The following is a 25,510-nucleotide window of genomic DNA, read 5'->3' as shown; positions in this document are numbered from 1 at the left end:
GGAAGATAATCCACCAGGAGTAGCCCAGAATATACCCCCAGTTGCAGTATAGATGAATCCAGGAGCATAGCCAGTGTCCATCAAGCAATATTGCCTGCCTCCTGCTGCTTGCCATGGCATTGCACAGCATCTGGAGAAGATTGCAAAGTACGGTATCCTGAAGAGATGCCAATCACCCTGGAACACCCCCCTCTTGCCCATAAAGAAATCTGGAACATCAGAGTACCGCACAGTTCAGGATCTCAGAGCGGTCAATCAAGCTATAGTCACATTGCATCAGGTAGTGCTCAACCCGTAGACCATGCTCAGACTAACACCAGGGAAAGCAACTCACTGTACTGGACTTGAAAGATGTTTTCCTTACAGTCAGGCTGACAGAGGACAGTCAGCTTATCTCTCTCTTCCAATGGGAAGACCCAAGAACTGGGAAAAAAGTACCAGCTTACCTGGACCTGTTTGCCCCAAGGGTTCAAGAACCTACCCACACTCCTTGGAGAAGCTCTTGCTACTGACTTAAGAAGACTCTGTGTGGATGATCTCCTCATAACTGGATCAACCTCTGAACAATGTCTGCAGAACACTGAGACAGTGCTTTGTCATCTATATGAGGCTGGATACAAAGTCTCAAGGAAGAAGGCACAGATCTGCCAAGCAACTGTAAAAAACCTGGGATTTCACATCTCACAAAGGAAGAGACGATTGGGCGCTGAAAGAAAGCCATCTGTCTACAATATCCCTGTCCCAACCACCAGAGGACAAGTCAGATTTCCTTGGAGCTGCTGGATCCTGCAGAATATGGATACCTGGCTTTGCCGAAATAGCCAAACTCGTCTATGAAGTCACAAAGGGAGAAGAATATGCCCTTTCTGCAGGGCTGAGGAACACACAAAGGTCTATGACAACATCAAGCAAGCTCTCCTAAAAGCACCCACACTGATCTTAACTAATCTGGGGAAACCATTTATTCTGTATGCTCATGAAAAGAGGAGACTGGCGATCGGTGTTCTCACCCAGATGGGATCGTGGCCTCAACCTGTTGCCTTTCTCTACAAACAACTTGACAATGTGGCAATAGGATGGCCTTCCTGCCTGAAGGCATTGGCAGCAACAGTGGCCCTAGTTACAGAGGCTGACAACCTTACCCTGGGTCATGATCCCACGGTACGGGTGCCTCATTTTGTCCCAATATTGATGGCTTTAAAGGTCACCACTGGCTGGCCATTGCCCGCATGACTAAGTACCAAGGCCTCCCATGTGAAAACCCAAGACTGAAGTTGGAAGTGGGCACCACTCTGAATCCAGTAGCCCTGTTTGACCACTAAAACTGGAACCCCTGACCATAACTGCTGTGAGGTGATGGATGAAGTCTTCAGCAGCCATCCTGATCTACCGGACACACCTCTTAAACCTACTGATGCTAATTATTACACAGATGGTAGCAGCTTCATGGATGGAGGTATAAGCTATGCTGGATATGCATCCTACAGACTACTATAGAAGCAGAACCGCTGTACAAAAGGAACTTCAGCTCAAAAGGTGGAACTTATTGCATTTATTGCCCTACAGCTGGCAGCTGGGGTGGAAGTCAATGCCTTCACTAAACCAAAGTAGGTTTTCCTTATGCTCCATGTCCATGGGGCCCTGTACAAAGAAAAAGGCCTGACCACCTCAAAGGGTCAAAATGTGAAGCATGCACCTCTCATTCTGAAACTGCTAGAAGCTGTGTGGGCCCCCACTCAAGTGGCAGTCATTTACTGTAAAGGACATCAGAAAGCAAACTCACTCACTGCACAAGGAACCAGACAAGCAGATGTCGATGCAGTTGAGTATAAGGGGTCTGAAAATTTGTCAGAAATGTTATGCTGCCTAATTATTTTAGCTTCAAATCCCCAACATAGTCATAAGGTTGAATGATGCAATTTGGCTTCCTACTGTACTGTTTATACATAGATGTAGATGATACAGAATGCAACAGACCAGAAGCTCCCCATAAGGCCTCATGTCCACAGGCAAAATTGAATTGTGGATGATCCACAGTTCAATATGCCGATCGACAGTCATTGGGTATCGGCAGGTAATTAAATACCTGAGGATATCATATCTTTTTTTCCCGGCGTGCGGATCGTACGCATGGGTCAACACAGGCAGCATGCTCCATTTTCTGCGGTTTCCTGCATGGATGGCTTACATTGAAGTCAATGGAAGCGGTCCGATCTGCGGCATAGACGCAGCTGACCCTGCCCTCGTGCTGCGGATCTGCGGGAAAACAGGAGATTTAAAAAATAAAAATAAAAAAAGCGCATGCGCGTGGCACGCCCGGACGCATCAGCTGTGCAGGAGAAAGAAGATCCGTCCATGACGGAAAAGACCTGCACGGCAGCCAGACAGGTAAGGAAATGTCTTTTTAGGCCTCAGGCTGCAAGCACTGGTAAAAAACGCTGCGGGATTCCACACTTGGAAACAGTGCATGCCCGTGGACATGAGGCCTAACAGTACCTGCAGAAAACCTGAATTTTAGCATTAAATTGGACTTTTACAAACTTGTTCTCATGTAATAGCCAATGATAACTAGGACAATTACAACTCTTATTTACTAAAGATGATGTTTTTGTGCTGCGAAAATCACTCTAAAAGTGCTGGCCACTAGGGGCTTCTATTCTTTTTGATTTTCTGTCTACTGCATGTTGTCATGTAAAGTTTGCCTTTAGTAACAGACAACCCAAGGCAAAACACAAGATGAGTGTGTGTGTGTGCCTGTGCGTGTGTGTCTGCTTGCTGTTATTTCATTCTGCCAATAGAAGAGAGGGGGAGGGAGCTGCAAAAGGGAGAAAGAAAGAAAGTGAATAGTGTTTACTGTTTCACAGTTACTGAAATTACATCTACACTGCTCAGGCCTGATGTACAATGCCCTCCATGATGCTGTGGAGACGTGAAATAGAGAAGATATCCTGCTCTGCTATGTGTGCAGTGCTGGGAGACATCATAAGAGCTACCCTCCAAGTACCAGCGCTGGGCAAACTGAGGATTAGAAACAGAGCCTGCAAAGGGGAAAATGGGTGAAAAAACACAGAATACAAATCATATACTGAACAGTTGAAATAGTACTATTCCTCATATGTACACATGCAAGCTTATTCTGAAAACAAGTCTACCAATGGAATAGCATTCAAGAAGAACAAAAAATATATGTATTTACAGTGGATTCCTAGGTGACTTTTGCAGCTAACATTTAACCTAAAGGAACTCTTAGATTTAACAAGTGCACTGTAGACATTTCTTGTCAGTTGCTTATTCTAAAAAGTCACCTGAAACTGCAGGATATGCTTTAACCTCTACGTAGAGAATTTGTCAAGTCAACTGCACCAGTTTTGTGACATGAAAATGGCGCAACTTATAGCACATGCTCTACTTGTGACTTATCACTTGGCACTGGTTAGAAAACTATGTGGGGCTTAGTGATAGTGGGTGCGACAAACATTTCTGCCAATTTTGTTGTTTTAAGCTAGAAATTGGGATAAAAAGTAGCGCAAAAGTACACTTGCTTGTAGCACTTCATTTTAGTTTAACCCTTTCCAATCCACTGTCTGACGTCTACAGACATAATGATTTAAGGTTGTACAGCTCCGATGTTGGAAGACATCCATCGGGGTTCTCTTACTGTATATTGCCAGCCTTTCTGCTGTCGGAGCCTATGCAACGTGTCACTTCATGCAGTACTGGCTTTAGCCAGCATATAGCGCTGTTGTATAACGGCAGAAAAAGAGTAAGCCCCCTAGGAAAACCAGGATACAAATTGGATTGGAGAGGGTTAAGACTGATATATGAAACACTACTCTTAACAGGTCTCCCCTACAAGGAATTTGGAGCGGTGTAATATAAAGCACAGATACCTACAAAGACATATGGTTGATGATAAAAGTGTGAAAAGGTACAGAGTCACTTTAAGGCTTCATAAAGTAGTAAGTCAACTGAATGGCACAGAACTTCTCCATTAGCGATGACATAAGTCATCATATTGGACAGCAAATGTTCCCAACACAAATCTATGTTCCGCTGTCCCTACTTTATTCACCCAAAGCAATGTTCTGCAGTTATCATTAGACAGAGTGTGTATTACCGGCTGACAAATGCCAAGTTAGACAGTTTGACAAGCACTTTCCTTACCGTAGTAAAATTCTCCTTTCTGATACATCATTGGGATCTGCACTTCACTCTCATCATCTTTCGTAAAGGAAAAGGTTCTGGTGTTTTCAGGTCTGAACTGCGATTTCCAGTTCCCCTTAAAATAGATGGCATTGACCAGAGCCAGCTTGGTTAATTCAGTGAAATCTTCAGAGGAGAACAGATTCTGAACACGATCTGAGGAAACAAGTCTACGTGAGCACATATTTCCAGCAGATGAAGAGAAGCATCTGGTATATTATTATTCTAGATTTTCTAGGCTGTTATTTGGAAATGCGTACGCTGTAATAATTTTATTGTACATCTTGCTACAAGTACAAGGAGAGGATGGGATATGGTTTGAAAGGGAAAATACACTTCCATTAACCACGTTGTCCTCCAGTACTTCGATCTGGTGTCACATTGCAACAAGAGGGAAATGATCATTTTATCAAAGCAGACAAATATTGGGTCTTCTTTTCTGAAGTCCTAGATTTCAAACTGCTTTGGAAACTAGGCAAGTAAAACTGTGCACTTTAACCCCTTAGTGACCTTATGAGTTGGCAGTCACTAAGATCAACTTGAAAGTCCCATGACTGGAAGAGCAGAGTCTCGAGGCACTTGCTCTAAATGCTGGGGGTAGAGAAATCTCTTACCACAGCTGTTTAATCCCTTACATGCGATGACCAATAGCAACTGCACCATGTAAGTGGTTGACAGGGAGCTTCACCTGTCACCCATTGACATCCCACAATGCAATTGCAGCCAAAGGCCTAATTAAGGTCTCATGGGTCCGCCATGCAAGCTAGCCTACTAGACCATGCTTTTGGCAGTGTCTAATAGGAGTGTTTGAGGGGCAGAAAAAAAAGCATAAAAAGTTTTTCCCTACAAAATCTCCTTACAGAACAATACATATATGTACGAGGTATTGCTGCATTCATAATAGCCTGTATTATAAAAAAGGCAATAAAAAGTGATCAAAATGTCATATGTTCACCAAAATAGTACCAACGGAGACTAAAACTTGTACCATGAAAAAATAAAATAAAATTACACACTGCTCCATTGGCAGAAAAATAAAATTATTCACAATGATAAAAAAAAATGTAAAAGATAACTGGCTTGCTGTTAAATCACAAACTAGATAAGTCACTAAAGGAGTTAACAAACATCCTCTCTGTCCAAGCTCAAGATACATTCCTCTTTTCTTGCAGATTCAAAGATAGGTTGCATATTTATCTTCCTTATTTATCTTCCTTAGGCTGCCTGTCCACGGGTGCTGCGATATCCCGTGGCGGATCTCTGCCGTGGGAGCCGCCGCCCGGGAGCAGGAGCCAGCAGACGGATTGCCGTGATGAGCCTATATGACAGATAGGCTCACTGCAGAGAATCGTGGCAATTCGCAGCATCTATTGTATCCTCCACTCCCCCAACCAATTTAGGATGAAATATATTCTTAGAAATAGACCGGAGAAGAGCCTGTTCAACTTTTCCAAATCCAACATAATTCTTTAATGATATGCCAAGTATTGCTCAGCCCCACCCCTCCATCTCCCAACCCTCCTCTCATGTGTTTCCCTTCTCTCCTTTGTCTTCTCCAAATTCCTTTTTCTTTTAATTTATTTTTTTTTCTTATTTAGGGAACATTGTTAATAAAGAACAGAATTTAGAAAGTAATACAAAAATCTGTTAGAGATCTTCATTTTTGTTGATCTTGTAACCCCTCGATTCAAAATATAATTGAAATTTTGTATAGTTCAAAGATTTTGCCGTTACAAAATTAATAAAAATCAATGTTAACCAATGTCCTCTAAAACAACACCTCTCCCCAGCCTTTAACATGAACAAATGGGGTTAGGCAACGTACCATTTCCAGATGGCTTGGCATCCTCTCCCAGCTTACTAAACTGGAACAAGCACGATTCCTCCTGTACTGTATACAATCATCTTGCCCAATAACTTGCTATCTTCCTTTAAATAAGACTAGATGTGATCATTAAATATTGCTTTATCAACATTTTTCTGAGCTGGCACATTATTTGAAGCTTTCCTCCCATCCCAACAGATGTGCAGCACAGACCTCACCACGCCTCAGCAGACTTTCTAGTTTGGAGAATCTATTCACTGACCTGCATCTCCATGTTACAAAGTGTCAAGAACCTCTTCCACTGAGGAACGGAAAACATGTTTCTGTCAGGCTGACAGATGAAAGTGTTAACCAGTTCCCCACCAGTGCCTTATCTATTTGTCCAATGTGGCTGAAGCCCATGTAATCCTGTCCTGCAGGCAACTCTCAATCCTCTCTTATATCTAGAAGGCTGTCTGTTTGTGGTCTTAAAGCTTCCGGAAATAATGTCTTTGATCCAGAAATAAAATGCATCAGAAGAGCAGCAGTTATAGAATACAAAAACATGGAAGGCTTATTTCTCCAAATCCATGTCTACAATTAGGAGTGTAGAAATATAATAAGAACTTTGGGTTCAAAAATAAATTTAGCATTTTTCAATCCCCAAGTTGCCCAATTTTGTGAACCCTTTCGACATTGTGATCGGTCATTGTTGAATCATTTTTGTGTAAGGCTGATCGTACATATGAAATAGATGACCGTCATTTCTTCTACCTACACCATAAAGGCATGCTTATCTCCCACAAGCGAGAAAGTATCAGCCATGTTGACACCCAACATGCCCAATCCAGCTCATCCTGACCTTTGCTGTCCGACAACAGAAATGACATCTCCCCATACACATTAGATAATCAATCTGCCAAAGTGGAGGCTTCGGACACCTTTTATCTAATATGTGAGAACTCCTCTCCTGACATGCTTGTTTTACTAAATACTTTTATTGGCCCGGAAATACCAATTCTGGAACATCTTTTCTTAGAACTCTGTATTGTGTTGTTCTTCTGCTATCCCTCCAAGAAATTTATGACTACATTGACAACTGGGTGTTCACACTCCCTTAGTCAAAGACATCTCTCTCCATGGTCTGATAATGTCAGCATTGATTGGACAATGTCAGACTGTGTTGAGTACCACTTTAAATGGTAACAGCCAGTTGTCAATTTATTCATAAATATCTAAGTAGGATAAAAGAGGAAAGGCACAATATAGAGTTCTAAGAAAAGATGCCTCAGAATTGCTATTTGTTATTTACTAAAACCAACATTTGAAGAGCGACGACCGGTGCTATGAGATGTTAGGCTCATGGCACACGGCAGTGATTGCTGGGATTGTCCTCTCGGGTATTCAAAAATCCCGAATGGTATAGAAATCTGTAAAGGCCCTCTTAGATGGGACGAGTGTCGGGCAAACGATGCCCGACACTCGTCTCCGCACATACTAGCTCCCGTGCACCTGCACGGGAGCTAGTATCGTTAGCTCTCAGCGGGGAGGCTGCAGAGATTTCTCTCCTCTCGCTCCCCTGCCCCTCTGCATTGACATAACACAGCGGCTGTTCAATACTGAACGGCCACTGTGTTATGTCAATGGAGAGGGGTGGGCGAGCGAGAGGGGAGAAATCTTCTGCAGCCGCCACACCCCCTGCTGGCCGCTCTGTGATCAAGCCAGCACTAGTAGCTCTTGTGCAGGAGCACGGGAGCAGGGGGGGGGGGGGGGGGGGACACACACACATAGGGACCAGTGTCGGGCGTCGTTTGCCCAACATTCGTCCTATGTAAACCCAGCTTAAGACTATACAGCAATACATTCCCCCATTCACTTTCTAGTAATGCTCTGCTTGTAATTACCATTAATTAAAGGGCTCAGGGAAACAATGATCAAGGTCCACTTTTTCTGGAAATTAATAATCTGTCAAGTCTGAAGTACAGAAAGAAATGTAATTTTGAACATTGTAACACATGAATGGAACTTTTCTAAAGCGGAAAACATGGCTGAAAGGTATATATGAAAAAAAGATAATTTTATATCTTTTCCTAAGTCATCATCTGGAACACTGATCGATTGTTGCAAATTGTCATAGCAATCATGGTATTCCATTGACACAAATGGTTTTAGTGCCTGCAAATCACTGCAATGGCCACTCAGTAATGGCAGAAGAGTAGAGTGCAGATTACTCAATGTTCCAACATCTTTGGAATTATGTTTTGTCACTTTTGACCAAGTCCTAAGTCTTCTGTATGCATTGCAATCCTGCACAATATGGGATGCTGCAGACATCATTTTCCATTGCCTTGGGGTGTTTTCAATTGGCACACGTACAGGGAATGTAAAAATGCATCAGACTTTTTGTAAGTGTCCTGTTTGCAGCGTTCTTCCAGCAACCGTGCTTAAATTGCTGTGAAATGGACTACGATCATTTTTCATTTATCTACTTTCACCCACGTATCCTACAACATTAAGCTATATGGCAGGTTCTGTTTAAAAAAAAAAAAGCAAAAAGATTGACTTTGGTCGTTCTTTCCCCGAACCCTTCAATTGACCTAGGTAGAGTAATGCCACGTAATATCAATACAAGAACAAACAAGCACGTGCCTAAGACTTTAAGTTAATATTGACCACTGGATATGAAATTGCTTAAATTTGTCGATAATGAAAAAAAAAAAAATTGTCTCAATAGAGGATGATAGCATACTATTAGTGTGATTTTCCACCCACGCATTGATGTGATCTGCTACTGTTGAACCTTGACTGAAGTCTACATTTTCTACTTCTGCCTTGAAGTATTTTTTCATTAACTGGATGAACTTGTCACTGATATGAAATCCATTCTGTAAATATAGGGAGTTTGCAATGCTGAGCACATAATGCTTTTCTTGGGCTGTCATCATGCTGGAAAGATCTTTTAACAGAGAAAATTCTTCACCTTGGGAAAAAAGAAACATAAATGAGTCTATATGAGGAGATACGATACAGCAACATTGGTAAATTAAACCCCAGTGGCAGCCTATACAGATAACGTGTATTGAATGACTTCCAAGGAACAGAAAAGTATATCATAATACCCTTATACTAAGCGAGGCAAAGATAACTGTACTGAACTAAGCCGAGTCCATCATGTCACTATGTTGTACTCTGTTCAAAGATTTAAGATGATTTTGCAGCTACCATCAAGCAAGTCAGTTCTGAAGGTCTAGAGTCTTCTAAAGTTAGCCAACAAAAAACATTTCAAGCTATCTATAAGTAAAGCTGGTGTCTAATATACTTGTATAATAATTGCATATTGTGCTATTAAATGCTTCACATGGTACGTTCACAGCGGAGATGGTGCTGATTTCCTGCAGATTTTGACATGTATCCACAGCAGATTTCACCCTATTAGTAGAAATGGTGAAGTCTGCTGTGGATCCATACCAAAGCCTACAACTAAGGATGAGCGAGTAGACTCGCTAAGGCACTACTCGCTCGAGTAATGTGCCTTAGCCGAGTATCTCGCCACTCGTCCATAAAGATTCGGGGGCCGCCACGGCTGACAGGTGAGTCGTGGCGGAGAGCAGCTCCCCGCCACGAGGCGGCCCCCGAATCTTTAAGGACGAGCAGGGAGATTCTCATGTACGGCACATTACTCGAGCGAGTAGTGCCTTACCGAGTATACTCGCTCATCCTTACCTACAACCCAATTTGCAATGGTACAGATTTTTATGCAGAAATGGTGCAGATTTTGGTGCGCATTTCCACTACATGTGAATGTACCCTTATGTTAAAGAGCGGCAGAAACGATTTTGCTTAAAGCTGCAAGGGCCAATAATCTTTGAGGACTCATTTTTTAATAAAACTTTATAGTGGTTAGATTTCTGCTTTTCTGACCGCGAGTTTCAAATTCTCTGTACAGATATACATAATAAAATAGTATATAAAGCTGAAAAAAGACGTATGTCCATCCAGTCCAACCTATTACCTCCCAATGTTGATCCAGAGGGAGGCAAAAAAAAAACCAATGAGGTAGAAGCCAACTTTCTCCCCATTTCAAGTAAAAAAAAAAAAAAATCTTTCCTGACTCCAATCTGACAACCGGAATAATCCCTGGATTACCGACCCTTCTGAAGTCATAAGTGATTCTAACATATAATATTGTATCGCTCAAGAAAGGCGTCCAGGCCGCTCTTGAACTCCTATAGTGAGTTTGCCATCACCACATCCTCAGGCAGAGAGTTCCATAGTCTCACTGCTCTTACAGTAAAGAACCCCCTTCTATGTTGGTGTTGACACCTTTTTTCCTCTAGATGTAGAGGGCGCCCCCTTATTACAGTCACAGTCCTGGGTATAAACAGATGATGGGAAAGATCTCTGTATTGTCCCCTGATATATTTATACATAGTTATTAGGTCGCCCCTCAGCTGTCTATTTTCTAGAGAACACCTATTTTGATAACCTCTCTGGGTATTGTAGTCCGCCCATTCCATTACTTTAGTTGCCCACCTTTGTATGCGCTCAAGCTCTGATTTGTCCTTCTTGTCTACTGATGCCCAAAACTGTCCAGAATATTCCATGTGTGGTCTGACCAGTGACTTGTAAAGAGGAAGAACAATGTTCTCGTCATGTGCTCCTTAACTTCTTTTGATGCACCCAATGATCCCATTTGTCTTGGCAGCCGCTGCCTGACACTGGTTGCTCCAGTTAAGCTTACAGTTAACGAACATCCTCATGTCCTTTCCATGTCAGTGTTTAGGGGGGATTGACGTAATGACTTGCACACCAGTCTTCTAGCAGAAAAAGTTGCAAGTTAGGTGCTTGTTGCAACTGTGAAAAAATGAGCAACTTTTTTTTTTATTTTTGTACTATGCTCGCCACTTTTGTGAAAAAGCAGTTAAGGCTTATCTAAAGAGGTGTGGCTTCCCAAGGCTCAAGAGATTTACTATAATTTATGCCAGAAACTGACAATTTATAGTGCAATTCTACACCAGCTCATAGATGGCATACATTTTACATTCTGGTGCAAGGACTGGCCAGAGATGTGACAAAGTTTATTAAAAGGCGTGTCTCTTAAAAAAATTTGGTGCACGTCACTCCAGCGCAGTATAGATTTAGACCAGCGTATAACACACTGGTTTATACATTCCACTCAGAGTTAAATGATAATGGTAGCTATCGGCAGCCAGAAATTTAAGAGGAACCAAGGGGCTAAGGCTGTATTTACATTGGGTGTAAGGGGTGCAGTAAAAAAAAAAAAGCATCAAAACTACAAATCGTATTCAAACCCGCGGTTTTACTGAAGCCTTTTGCGGTGTTTTTTTTACTACACAACAACTGCACAATGTGAACACAACCATACTACATATATATTATTGTGTTCAATTAAGTAGGCTTCTCAGCCCCACCTAGTGGTGGCTGAAGTCAGATAAAATGTTATCATTTAAAAGGAAACCTGTCAGCAGTATTTTCCCCATTACGCCCCGTCCATGGCCGAGGCGGAATATCACTAGCGATATTCAGCCGCGGGGCAGGAGGGGGTGGGGAGCAATGACAGGTCTCCAAGATGAGCCTGTCTAATAGATAATAGAGAATCGCGGCAATCACAGCATACCACTATTTAAATCCTGCGAGCGGAGAATTGCTATGATTCTCCACTCGTGGACGCCAACGCTGCACTTTCCATAGCAACCCTATAAAAAAAAGCTTTACAGAGCGTGATCCACAGGCGATTTATCGCCTGCGGATCATCGCTCCTGGACAGGCAGCCTTAAGCCGCGGCCATAGGGCTATCAATCATGTTCTATGCTGTACACACATCTGTGCCCAAATTTAGAGAGGAAGCATCAGCCCAAAATCTGTATTAACTTTTGGAAGCCAGGGAAGGCAGCGATTTAGAGCAGGGGGAGTGGAGGCTGGCATGACGTAGCAGCTTAGAGAGCTCTCGACACCGCCCTATTGACTCGAGACACAGAATTTATATACCAGATACAAAAGTTAAAAGTAAGATTTCAGAGTGATGTTTACTCTCAGACTTTGGGCAGAGATGTGTGTACTGCATGGAGCATAACGGATACCGCTCTGGTAGCAGTAGCTTAATAGTGAAAAAAATGCTGACAGGTCCTTTTAACTTCGTGTGTGTGTGCAGACGATCTGGAGATCTGCATCACAAATGCTGAGGTCTAGCCACTATAGAGATGTACTAAGACGTTCTTCCACACACAATGCCCATTTAGACTATGAAATCTAACGAGGTGTTGAATGGTTTACTTAATAAAAGGCATTTAGAATTAAGAAAACCTGGTCGCTTTTTCAAAAACAGCACCATACCCATCCACAGCTCATGTGCGGCAGTGCAACTGTGGTCCAATCACTTTAATGGACTGTAATGGCAAACACAAGCTGAGTCCAGGCGTGGTGCAGAGTCTGGAAGCAAGCGGTCATGTTTCTCCTGAACAAAGTTTTGTTCAGAGTTTCATGATGTATACAGCAGGTTTTACATTAAGGACAAGCTAATAATTTAGGTTTTAAGAATATGTATCCTACAAGTCAAGCCTCGTGTGGCACAGAGTGTTAAGGCAGCAGAAATTCAGTCCTAAGTTCTCGCTCACAACCTGAAGGTTGCGGGTTCAATCCCTGTGTTGTTCAGGTAGCCGGCTCAAGGTTGACTTCCGAGGTCGATAAACAGTCTGCCGAGAAAACGTTACGTCAGTCATGAGTTGGTGCATGCATCAGGGGCCTTTACGTTTTACCTATCCTACAAGTCACACTTACATAAAAAGTCCCCTATGTGAATCCAGACACCAGTATTTAGGCTAGGCATATGTACAGTAGAAATGATATGAAAAGAGCAATAATTATCTTTAGAACTTCACTAACACGGAGAGAAGCCTACAGTCACTAGTACATTTCCTTGCCTCAAATGCAGAATATTGGCTCTACAGGTTTAAGCAAAATCCAATTGAATGTGTGAGTTTCTGCAGTAACATCTCATGTAGGATTGGCCTTAATTTAATTAAAAAAATTAAAAAAAGCACAAAAAAAGTTAAAAAAGTAAAATGTTATACAAGCAATCAGATACACTTATAAAAAATGTGCTACTGTGCATGTACCGTTCTTGAGTTTGTCATATCCCAGTGCATGCCGAATCTCTTTAAGACTGGCTCCACGAGCACCTAGTTCCACCATTCCTACAGCGATAGCAATGCTGAGAGGGGAGAATAAGATGTTCTCATCTTCCTTTGTGGCTCGGAGTTCATGGTAGACTTTTACAGCAAATTCAGAGATGGTGTCATCATGGATGTTTAAGCTAAGCACAGCGGCCTGCACCGCAAGGAGTGATAGGAAGCCAAAGAGCTGCATGCTTGAGAAAGACCTACAAAGAAGAAGGATAGGGTTATTGTACATGAATGATAGTCACTCAAGTATTATACAGCAATTTCCACCAGTAGTTTGGAGAAAAAAAAAGACGAAACTGACTTGCTACCCCAGAAGCCAGGTACCCAGTGAACCTAGAAATCTGTGGCTGACATCTAACTTTTGGATTATTTTCTACTGCAGTCTATGGAGATTTTTTTGACCACCAGTGAAACAAGTAAACAGGTTTCTAACTGGTTTCTAAATTCCACTATACATTATCCACATTGCGCTAACCCCACCTATCTACATTGAAATCAATGGGAGCCGTGCCTGCAGTTACAAGCGCTGGCCACTACATGGAGGTCAGTGCAGAGGCTTCCGCTCCGACCTCTGTGTATTTGCGATGCTGACAGCAAGCACCCACTCAGCTGATCAGTCAGGGTCCAGAGCGACAGACCCCAGCTGATCAACTATTGAGGACCTATCCAAAGGATATTTATCATATTTACACAAGTTGTCTCAAAGTACAGTGACCATTTAACGTTAACAGCAGTTTACTCAGGTCGAGGAAATGGGTAAGGCCGGTCTCACAATGATGGGTCTGATTCCGCATGCAGGAGCCCGCAGCAGAATTTGGCCCTGACCCCACCCGGTGTCCACGCGTAGCTGTTTAAATCTGTATTGCGGATAGACCCGGCGACTCGCCGTCGGACAAGCACGGTACGGATTTTTTCTTTAATCACTGGTTTTCCCGCGCCATCGATGTAAATTATGGATGAGCCGCGGGTCAGATGGCTTTCATTGACTTCAATGGAAGACATCTGTATGGAATCCGCAAGAAGATAGAACATGCTGTGATTTAATTTCCACAGGCGGAAATCGCAATCGCTGTTGGCTCATGCGAGTGGACATGCGAATGTTCTATTTTTTGAATAAAAGCGGAATACCGCGGATTGTTCGCGCAGGTGACGATCAAGGATTCTGTAATTCAAATCTGGTCGTGAGAAACCGGCCTAAACGGTTACGGTCTCTCCCAGGGGACATAAACTTGATGGTTATATACAGTATTGTGGTTAGGTTAGTGCAATGTAGCGCTACATGTATATTCTTGCGGTTCCAAATTAAGGGTTAATTCGAGCTGCTCGGAGAATCACAGGACACACACACTGATTTGTGTAAATCGCAAATGATTCTGTTTATTTGTAAACCATCCAAAGAATATATAGTCCTTTAACCCCTTAACGACCAGCCCATAGTGTTTTTACGTCCTGCCCAAGTGGGCTTTGTTCTCTGAGGACGTAAAAACATGCGTCCTGCAGAGAATAAAGCCCCGTGGGCTACTGACATGACAGCTCCATGCTGTCGGTGCCCGCAGGTAGCCGACAGCATGGAGCTGTCATCCTGGGCTGCGGGGACCCCCCCTCCTGGTATTGCGATCGGCGCTATCCATTGGATAGCACCGATCGCAATAAAGTGAAAAAAAAAGTTTAAAAAGTTAAAGATTCAGCTGCCCCGATGGAGCTGAAATTACTCACCCGGCTTCCCCGATGTCTGCCGCAGGTAAAAGGGTCCTCAGGGACCCGGAGCGGCTCTTCTGTGCATGCGCACCAGACGAATGATGTCACGCGCATGCGCAGAAGAATGGGAACCCCAGGGAGTTTAAAATCTCCTCGTTCCCGGCTCCTGAAGGTAGCCGGGAACCAGGAGATGTCCCCGGGGACCGCGGCGAGCGGTCCCCGAACCCGCAATCGATGCTATCCAGTGGATAGCAGCGATCGCGAAAAAGTTTTTAAAAAAGTTAAAATAAAGTTAATTTCACCTCCCCTCATGGATCAGATCCATGAGGGGAGGTCCATGAGGGGAGGTGAAAATACTCACCCCCGGTCGTCAGCGGTGTCACGGTCTTCCGGGACCGGAGTCCCCTTCTGCGCATGTGCGCCCGATGATTGCCATCGGGCGCGTGCACAGAGGGGCTCGAGCCCCGGGAAATTTAAAATCCCTCTGCTCCTGGCTGCCATGTGTAGCCAGGAGCAGAGAGATGTCACTGCAGAGATGATCACTGTTATCCAATGGATAGCAGTGATCATTTAAAGTAAAAAAAAAGTGTAAAAAAGTAATTTAAAAAAAAGTGTAAAAAAGTAATTTAAAAAAAAGTGTAAAAAAGTAAAAAAAAAAAAAAGTTTAAAACGCTTAGATTTCATCTCCCCTCACGGATCATATCCGTGAGGGAGGATGAAATTATGTACCTAAGGCCCCCGGATTTATCCGCGGACCTTACCACAACTTCTGCGCACACGGCCATCGCCAAAGCGGCAGACGCATGCGCAAAAGCCGTGGATTGCCAGGAGAACTTAAAATCTCCCTGCTCTTGGCTACAAAACTTAGCCAAGAGCCTGGAAAAATTCACGGGGGGCCGCGGTGAGCGGTTACTGATCACGTGTTCGCCGTTATCCAATGGATAATGGCGATCACGTAAAAGTTTTTTTAAAAAGTTACGATCGGTGAGAGGAGATGAAACTTTTTACCGGAGGCTCCGTATTTGCACCCCGACGCGATCTTCATCCGTGAACTTACCCGGATTCTGGACATGCGACCACCGGCAAAATACGAGACACATGCGAAGGAGTCGGGGAGCCCAGGAAATTTAAAATCTCCTTGCTCTCAGCGACCAACGTTCGCCGAGAGCCTGGAGCAGTGACAGGTGGCCTCGTTGAGTGGTCCCCGGTCACGTGATAAAAAGGTAGCGATCTACCTTAGGTCGGTCTCACATGACCGGATAGGAATTACGGATTCCGCATGCGTTTGATTAGCGGTAATACGCAGATCAATCGCATCGGATTACACAATTCCGCTCACATTAGCGGGTCGGAACTGCGTAATCCACTCGCAGAAAAAAGAACGCAGCAGGTTCTATTTTACCGCGGCTATCCGCAGGATAGAGCCCATTGTGCTCCATGGTCGCAGATATACCGGCAGCCCATACGCAACTACCTTGTATACGGGCTGCGGGTACCCGTGTCATCGCTAAGCGACGGTGTGGGAAATCCACACAAAAAAAGAAAAATTGTACTGCGAATGACCGCCTGTGTGAGTAGGCAGTTATGCGCAATACATTACGCGGCCGTACGCAGGGTCACAGCCGGGCTCACAGATGGGATCCGCTGCGGGCCTCCGCAAGCGGATTCCGCCTACGGCTGCGTGAGCCCGGCTTTATTAAGACCGCTACCAGTAATACGTATTTTACAAGAAGCCCCGGGAACGCTTGCCTTCCTGCAGTTCCAGGAGCAGCTTGTTGAGCGTCTTCTGTGTGAGACCGCCGCACCTCATCAAGCTTACGGAGACTCACAGAGCGCCACTTTTTACACCCCATACCCGCCACTGAGGTCACGAAATACCCCCAAAAACCATGAGAGGAGGGTTTTATTGCCCCATGGGCCCATTCCAACCAGCCTCCGTAATTACCCCTGTCTTCGGAAATACCACACAGTTCACATTATTACTTTTATCTAAGATTTGCGAACGCCGAAAAGGGTGCGGAGGGGGGGGGGATATTTTTAGGGAGTCAATTTCTATTCCATACAAATAAGCAATGGGACCTGGAGTTTACTCAGTTGTGCCCTGAAATCCAACGGGTGTTCCCTCCTTTATAGGCCTTGCCATGGGTCCTGTAAGTAAACTAGGGTCACAAGGGGTATGTTTTTGAACACGGGACAAATGGGGGTATCCATTTGGGGGTGGATGTCTTCATTCCTATGTAAACTGTACAAAAAAACTGTTTTTAAATTTAAAAAAATTGCCAAAAAAAATTTGAAAATCGTAACTTTTTCCTTCTGCTTTGCTTAGATTCATTCAAATACTGTGGGTACACACAAATATGCAGTACACCCCTAGATGAATTCGTTAAGGGGTCTAGTTTTTAAAATGGGGTCATTTGAGGGGGTTCTTTATAGTTTTGGCCGCTCAATGGCTCTATAAGTGGGCAATGGGGCATGGAATTTATTCAGTTGTACCCTGAAATCCAACGGGTATTCCTTTCATTGTAGCCCTAGCCATGTGTCCTGTAAGTCTATTAGGGCCACAATGGGTATGTTTCTGAACACGGGACAAACAGGGGTATTCATTTTGAGGTGAAAGTCTTCATTTATACATGTGCTGTACAAAAAAAGCTGTTTTTAAATTGACGCAATAGCCCAAAAAATGAAAATCATTATTTTTTCTTACTGCTTTGCTTAGATCTATTCAAAAATTGTAGGGTTAAAATACACAGTACGCCCCTAGATAAATTCGTTAAGGGGTCTAGTTTTCAAAATGGGGTCATTTGTGAGGGTTCTCTATGGTTTTGGCCGCTCAAGAACTCTACAAGTGGGCAATGGGGCCTAAAAGGACTTCAAGCAAAATCTATGTTCTGAAAGCCACCGATTATTCCTTTTATTTTGGGCCCCGTTGTGCATGCGGAATTAATATTAGGGCCACAATGGGTATATTTCTGAAAACAGCACAAACAGGGGTATCTATTTTGGGGTGCAAGTCTTCCTTCATATATGTGCTGTACAAAAAAGCTGTTTTTAAAATGACAGATTTGCCAAAAAAACGAAAATCCTAATTTTTTCCTTTTGCTTTGCTTGAATTTATTCAAAAACTGTGGGGTCAAAATACACAGTACACCCCTAGATAAATTTGTTAGGGAGTCTAGTTTTCAAAATGGGGTCATTTGTGGGGGTTCTATATGGTTTTGAGCGCTCAAGAACTCTACAAGTGGGCAATGGGGCCTAAAAGGACTTCAAGCAAAATCTATGTTCTGAAAGCCACCGATTGCTCCTTTCATTTTGGGCCCCGTTGTGCATGCGGACATAAGATTAGGGCCACAATGGGTATATTTCTGAAAACAGCACAAACAGGGGTATCCATTTTTGGGTACAAGTCTTCATTCATATGTGTGCTGTACAAAAAAAGCTGTTTTTAAAATGACAGAATTGCCAAAAAAACGAAAATCACAATTTTTTTCCTTTTGCTTGGCTTGAATTCATTCAAAAACTGTGGGGTCAAAATATGCAGTACACCCCTAGATAAATTTCTTAAGGGGTCTAGTTTTTAAAATGCGGTCATTTGTGGGGGTTTTCTATGGTTTGGGGTGCTCAAGAACTCTACATGTGTGTTATGGGACCTAAAAGGACTTCAAGCCAAATTTCTGTTTTGAAAGACACTGACTACTCCTTTCATTTTGGGCCCCGTTGTGGACTCAGACATAACATTAGGGCCACAATGGGTATATTTCTGAATATGGAAGAAACAGGTGTAACCATTTTGGGGTGTAAATCCTCATTTTCATGTAAACTTTAGGAAAAAAATATGTCTTTAAAATGACAGATTTGCAAAAATATGAAATTTTACTTTTTCTCCTCTAAATTGAATTAATTCCTGAAAAAAACTGTGAGGTCAAAATACTCATGACACCCCTTAGTGAATACATCAAGGGGCGTAGTTTATAAAATGGGGTCATTTGTGGGGGTATCTATTATTCTTACACTCATGAGCCTTTCCAATCTTGGCTTGGTGTAGGAAAACAAAGTGTTCCTCAAAATGCTAAAAAGTAATGTTAAATTTGTATGTCTCCTAAATGGTTAAAAAAAAACGAAACTTTTTCCAATGTGCCCCCAAAATAAAGTAAACAGGTGGAAATATATGTCTTAGCAAAAATTTCTATATTATGTTTGCACATATTTAAAGGGGTTGTCCCGCGCCGAAACGGGGTTTTTTTTTTTCAAACCCCTACCCCCCCCCCCCCCGTTCGGCGCGAGACAACCCCGATGCAGGGACGTAAAAAAAAAAAAAAACGTTCAGCACTTACCTTAATCCCCGCGCTCCGGTGACTTCTATACTTACCGGCTGAAGATGGCCGCCGGGATCCTCTTCCTCCGTGGACCGCAGCTCTTCTGTGCGGTCCATTGCCGATTCCAGCCTCCTGATTGGCTGGAATCGGCACGTGACGGGGCGGAGCTACACGGAGCCCCATTGAAGAAAGCAGAAGACCCGGACTGCGCAAGCGCGGCTAATTTGGCCATCGGAGGGCGAAAATTAGTCGGCTCCATGGGAACGAGGACGCTAGCAACGGAGCAGGTAAGTAAAAAACTTTTTATAACTTCTGTATGGCTCATAATTAATGCACAATGTACATTACAAAGTGCATTATTATGGCCATACAGAAGTGTATAGACCCACTTGCTGCCGCGGGACAACCCCTTTAAGATATTACAGTTGGAAATGTGAAAAAAATGACGATTTTTTCAAAATTTTCCCAATTTTGGGGCTTTTAATAAATAAACACAAATTCTATCGGTCTATTTTTTCCGCCTAAATGAAGTACAACATGTGCCGAAAAAACAAAGTCAGAATCGCTTGGATATGCAAAACCTTTCTGGTGTTTTTCCATGTTAAAGTGACATGTCAGATTTGCAAAATTTGGCCTGGTCATTAAGGCGCAAACAGGCTTGGTCACTACGGGGTTAAGGCTAATACATTGAAGTCACCTGACTTAGCATATATATATAACTTGTTACATCTCTTCATTACTGATTAGTAAACGTAGCACATGCAGTGATGTCAGTCTCCGGGTCTCTTGGTCACATGCTGTATTCTTACAGGTTATATATATAGAAGATCAAATAAAGTAAAACAGATGACAAAGACTTCTAAACCAAAGTCCATATTTAGTCAGCTGTCTAGCCACTCATTTGTGTGAGCGAAAATTAATTGCATTTTTCTTCCTTTTAGGCCTTGTAATCTTTCTATTCATATGAATACTTGTCAAGTAAGTTACAGAAAAGGAGTGGGAAACATGGAGTTCAAACACTATGGTTTCTCTCAGTTATCTACAGTATTGTGCCCCAGAGCTTTACAGTTACAGTCTCTTACAGGGGAAACAGCTTAGCAGCTGCTGGTTGCGAGGGAACAGTCTCTATATACATGTTGCAAAGTAGCTTCAGCAGGTGGTTGTCACTAATCAAAGAACAATATGGATCACGGTACATTCATGTTAGACAGTTGCCGAGTTTAGCAGGTTGGCTGAGTACAGTAGACTCAACGTATCTAGCTTGAGAATTAGCCATATTACAGTCTCTAGACCGGAAGTGCTCCAGAACCACATGCGATGTTCAGGCAGTATCTACTTCTACAGTAAGCTCTCGTACAAGCCCAGTCACACATTATAGGCAGCCGTGTTTCGGTTTCCTAAAGCCCCACCGGTCACCTAAATAATCAAGGTTTCTAGCTAGGCTCAGCATAGGTTGCATATAGAGTGATTCATAACCAGCTGCAGGAATCAGGGCTGCCGTTCTATAGGTTATGGAGTGCTGGCTGCAGCAAGCCCAATCAAGAGAAGGTCCAGGTAGCACTCCAAAACTGCCCTGTTAGATGACAGGGTCACTACTTCTCTCGGCAGGCTTAAGGATGCTCCTCACTGCTATCTTACTTATGGAGGGCGTATTTTGGCTCAGCAGTACCCTACTCTACGCTCTCTGACTAACCTTCACATACATAATACTGCACAACATAACATATTAGTCACCAGACACTTCACTGACAATTAAAGTTCCATTTATCCATAATAACCACTGGAACTTCATCATTAGGCTACAAAACTCTTCAGGGGGCTCTTGAGTTTAAGATTTTTTTCTGCATCTAAAATAATGTGCGTCATATGAAATGTTTTTGACTAAGTATTTAAGTGCACTTATATCATAGAATGGTAGAATTAGAAGGAACCTCCAGAGTCATCGGGTCCAACCCCCTGCTCCATGAAGGATTCACTAAATCATCCCAGACAGCAGGGACTCAGGGGCCCGGGTGCAATATTTCAGCTGCCCTACACCCCCATTCCTCCATCTGCACCCATACAGAGGTGTAACTTGAAGATTCGCGGCCCCGATGCAAAATCTGTAACAGGCCCCCCAACTATAAGTCTTTATTAATATTACTAGGCTCCCTAGGTATTACTGTATCTTGACGCCACCGAACTAGTGGTGGAGCCAAGATACAGGGTGTTTGACAGGGTATTGCCCCCCCCCCCCCCCAGTTCTTGATTGGCTCTCCAGATGTCTCCCCGTCCTCCCCCTCACAGGTCCTCGGTAGGCACAGGCGGCCGCCATGGAGACAGGTGAGAGGCTCTGGTCGGGAGTTATGAGCGCTGCTGGGCACCGGGCGACGCCATGGAGGAAGGTGACAGCGGGCGGTAGGAATCGGGAATTTAGAGTGCTGCAGTGCCACGGATTGGTGACTGCTGCGCAGGGGGCGGTCGGCAGTTCTGAGCGCTGCTGGGCACCGGGCGACGCCTCACCTGTGATGTTATGCACTGAATAAAGAAGCAATCTTTTAAACGAATGCTGCCTGGATGACTTCTATTTCCTCATCTGTACTTTATGGTGGACCTTTGGAGTCAGGTACCGGATCCAGGCTTTGCATAGAGACGCCTTGCGCCAGTGGTGTTTTTCAACTTTGAGTGCTGCTGTTACTCTCTTTTCCTATTTGTGGCCGTGGAGGAAGGCGACAGTGGGTGGTGGGGATCGGCACTTTACAGCGCTGCAGTGCCACGGATCGGTGAGTGCTGCAGAGGGGGCGGTGGGGACTTCTGAGCGCTGCAGGTCACCGGGCAACGCCGTTGAGGAAGGGGACAGTGGGCAGAGGAGCCCTGTTTCAGTAGTGAAACACTTTACTGGCAGCAGCGGCACATGAGTGTATGTACAGAAGGCTTCCGCGGTGCAGAGCAGCAGGGGGTAGGGGCGCTGCTTAATGAGCGCAGCAGTTTTCCAGCCGCTGCACCGGGGTCTATGTTCGGTTAGGGCTGGTAGGACCTACATGAAGGAAGCCAATCGGAAGCTAGGGGTGTGACAGGGGCGTTCCTGCATCCAAGTCCTGTCACACCCCTAGCTTCCGGTGGCATCAAGATACAATAATACCGGCTCCCTATATGGGGAAAAAAGGCCTTATGGGCCCTCTAAGGCTCCTGGGCCCAGGTGCAACTGCATCCCCTATAGTTACGCCCCTTCCAGACAGATCTCTGTCCAGCCTCCTTTTGAACACTTCCATTGAAGGAGAACTCACCACCTCTCGTGGTAACCTGTTCCACTCATTGATCACCCTCACTGTCAGAAAGTTTTTTTCTAATATCTAATTTGTGTCTCCTGCCTTTCAGTTTCATCCCATTGCTTCTAGTCTTTCCTTGGGCAAATGAGAATAGGGCTGATCCCTCTGTAAGGGACTCACCTTTGTAGTGGCTACAGATACAAGAAAACCTGAACTATATGCATAGTTGCCTGATGTGCTGTAAACTACAATTCCCAGCATTCCTACAGAGAGTGAACTGAGCATGCTCGGGGGAACATTTTGTTTTTGTGCTGTTCTAAGCAGTTTTGGGAGTGGTGTTCTGCAGTGCTGTGCCGAGCTCGGGCAGATAGAGATAGAAACTTCCCATGAGGAACAAGTGACCAGATCTTCATCACACTCGGAAAGCTAGAGAAACCTGACAAGATATATAAAGACTGGAGATCACTGATACAGAGTGCTGAATTGTGCTAAGATCTGCAAGGGGAAATAGAGCTTAACCCGGCATTTACTGTGGAGCAGCAGGGGCACCTATCTGCATTAACCTAGGTGTTGAAGAAAGTGCTAACTTCAGAATTCACTGCCTGATCATTTTGGGAACTTCCGGTGAGGACATTACACTTGTGAGATAAGAAAGAGGTACCCCCAACTGTAAGTATGACTGTGCTAGCATTCTGATCATCGGTGGACGCACGTGGTGGCTTCCAGAACTTTCTTCCTACACAAGCATCACGCCACTAGCAGTATTCAGTACAAGACTACTGCATCTGTCTGAACAGTAACAGGGAGGGTGCTCCTGCCAGATCACAATAGTGCCTTTACCAAGAGGGGGGTTATTTGCACTGTATATGGGTTATGTGTTATCTATATATAGATAAGATGAAAGCCCTCACTGACTCACTCACTCACTCGCCAAAAGTTCTCCAACTTCCCGATGTCGTAGAAACATGAATTTTGGCGCAAGCATAGATTATCTCTAAAATAGGAAAAGTAATTGGGTCCCAACTCGATTATTCAATTCTAGTGCAAAAGAATTAGCGTCGAAATTTAACGTACATAATCTAAATCTCTCACTTCCCAATGTCATAGAAACTTAAAATTTGGCACGGGCATTGAATATGTCATAAATAGGAAAAGCTAATAGGTCCCAACTCGATTATTCAATTCTATGCGCAAAAGAATTAGCGTCCAAATTTTACGTACGGAATCTAATTCACTTTCCGGTGTCATAGAAACGTGAAATTTGGCACAAGCATTGATTATGTCACAAATAGGAAAAGCTAATGGGTCCCAACTCAATTATTCAATTCTAAGCGCAAAAGAATTAGCGTCCAAATTTTACGTACGGAATGTAATTTACTCACTTTCCGGTGTCATAGAAACATGAAATTTGCTATAAGCATTAAATATGTCATAAATAGGAACAGCTAATGGGTCCCAACTCGATTATTCAATTCTATGCACAAAAGATCTAGCGTCCAAATTTTACGTACGGAATCTAATTCTCTCACTTCTTGGTGTCATAGAAACATGAAATTTGGAACGGGCATTGATTATGTCATAAATAGGAAAAGCTAATGGGTCCCAACTCGATTATTCAATTCTAAGCGCAAAAGAACTAGCGTCCACATTTTACGTACGAAATCTAATTCTCTCACTTCCCGATGTCATAGAAACTTGAAATTTGGCACGGGCATTGATTATGTCATAAATAGGAAAAGCTAATGGGTCCCAACTCGATTATTTAATTCTAAGTGCAAAAGAATTAGCGTCCAAATATACGTATGGAATTTAGTTCTCTCACTTCCTGATGTCATTTTATATAAAGGAAACGTCGCATGGTTACCTCCCGTGGTGTTTCCTGGGTAACACAGAGAACTATGCAAAATGGTAAACATATGTTTTTCCGGTATCTCTAAAGTAACCATGACTTCATAAGATTTTCCGTGTGAACACCAGATAAACACCAGTACCAAATTAACTTGGGCGAAGCCGGGTATATCAGCTAGTATTTGCATATGGGTTGTGTGTTATATTTGCAGTTACATTGCCTTTTGTTAACTTCTTCTAAACTGAATTTCTTGCAGTCTATAAAAATCCCAGATTTATTACAACCTGTGTGCTTTGCCTCCATTTGCTGCGCTGTATCTGAGCCCTTGTCGCACCCTACCTGCGATCTTACACCTCTGCATTGTGACAGCCCTTCAGATATTTGTAGACAACTATTACGTCTTCTCTCAGCCTTATATTTTGTAAGCTAAACATTTTAACTTGCTCCAGTTTGTCGATGTTTTTTTTTTAAAATTGGGGTGCCCAAAACTGGACTTAATATATCTTCCAAATTAGGTCTGACCAAGGAAACATAATGGGGAATAATTACCTCACGTGATCTATACTTCTCTTAATACATCCCAGAATTACGTTTGCATTTTTTGTTGCTGCATCACACTGTTGACTCATGTTCAGTCTGTGACCTATTAGTATACCCAGGCCTTTTTCTCATGTGCTGCAGTTTAGCCCATACAATTTTATGACATAAGACATAGGAAACATATCAGACTGTTGGAAGATATAGTCGGAAATGTTTTCATCTGATTATATATCTATGCCTTATGGTCACAACTGTGCAGCGGAAGAAGTGGATGTGCTGCCAAGAACTACGTGAACAGGAATTGGCATATATAAAAGAGACTGCAGGATATATATAGCTGGCACCATTTTAGTAGACTACTTTCTAAGCAGAGTTTGGAAATCTCAAATCTTTCACTAAAAGCTATAAAAATAACAGGTTAATTGTATTTTTAGCATCTTCATGTGTTCTTGACAACATTAGTGTGCAGTTATCACCTTCAAATCAGAGCTGTCAGTTCACATTCCCTTTGGCAATACAAAAAGCGACAGGTACAAAACAATACCCACAACTGACAGCCCAATCGGTATCTATAAGCATCTTAAAGCATTATGAACTGTAATTATTCCATCTGCCTTGCCCTCGTACTGACACGGCAGATGGGGAGGTTTTAC

At 43.4% G+C, this 25,510-nt stretch overlaps 1 protein-coding gene across 1 annotated transcript in view; it reads right to left on the bottom strand.

The window, feature by feature from the left end:
- The window catches only part of SERPINI1 (serpin family I member 1), a 56,221-nt gene that overhangs the window by 24,439 nt on the left and 6,272 nt on the right, over positions 1-25,510 (bottom strand). The window contains exons 2-4 of the mRNA XM_066600740.1: positions 13,144-13,406; positions 8,757-8,987; positions 4,165-4,359 (exon numbers count right to left, since the gene is read on the bottom strand). Coding sequence (XP_066456837.1) covers positions 4,165-4,359; positions 8,757-8,987; positions 13,144-13,393 — 676 coding nt within the window. The 5' untranslated portion in view covers positions 13,394-13,406. The remainder of the gene's footprint in view (positions 1-4,164; positions 4,360-8,756; positions 8,988-13,143; positions 13,407-25,510) is intronic.

This window comes from Eleutherodactylus coqui, chromosome 1 (assembly GCF_035609145.1).
Source record: "Eleutherodactylus coqui strain aEleCoq1 chromosome 1, aEleCoq1.hap1, whole genome shotgun sequence".
Taxonomy (NCBI): domain Eukaryota; kingdom Metazoa; phylum Chordata; class Amphibia; order Anura; family Eleutherodactylidae; genus Eleutherodactylus; species Eleutherodactylus coqui.
Note: the sequence above shows the minus strand (reverse complement) of the source record. Positions and strands in the feature narration are given on the sequence as shown.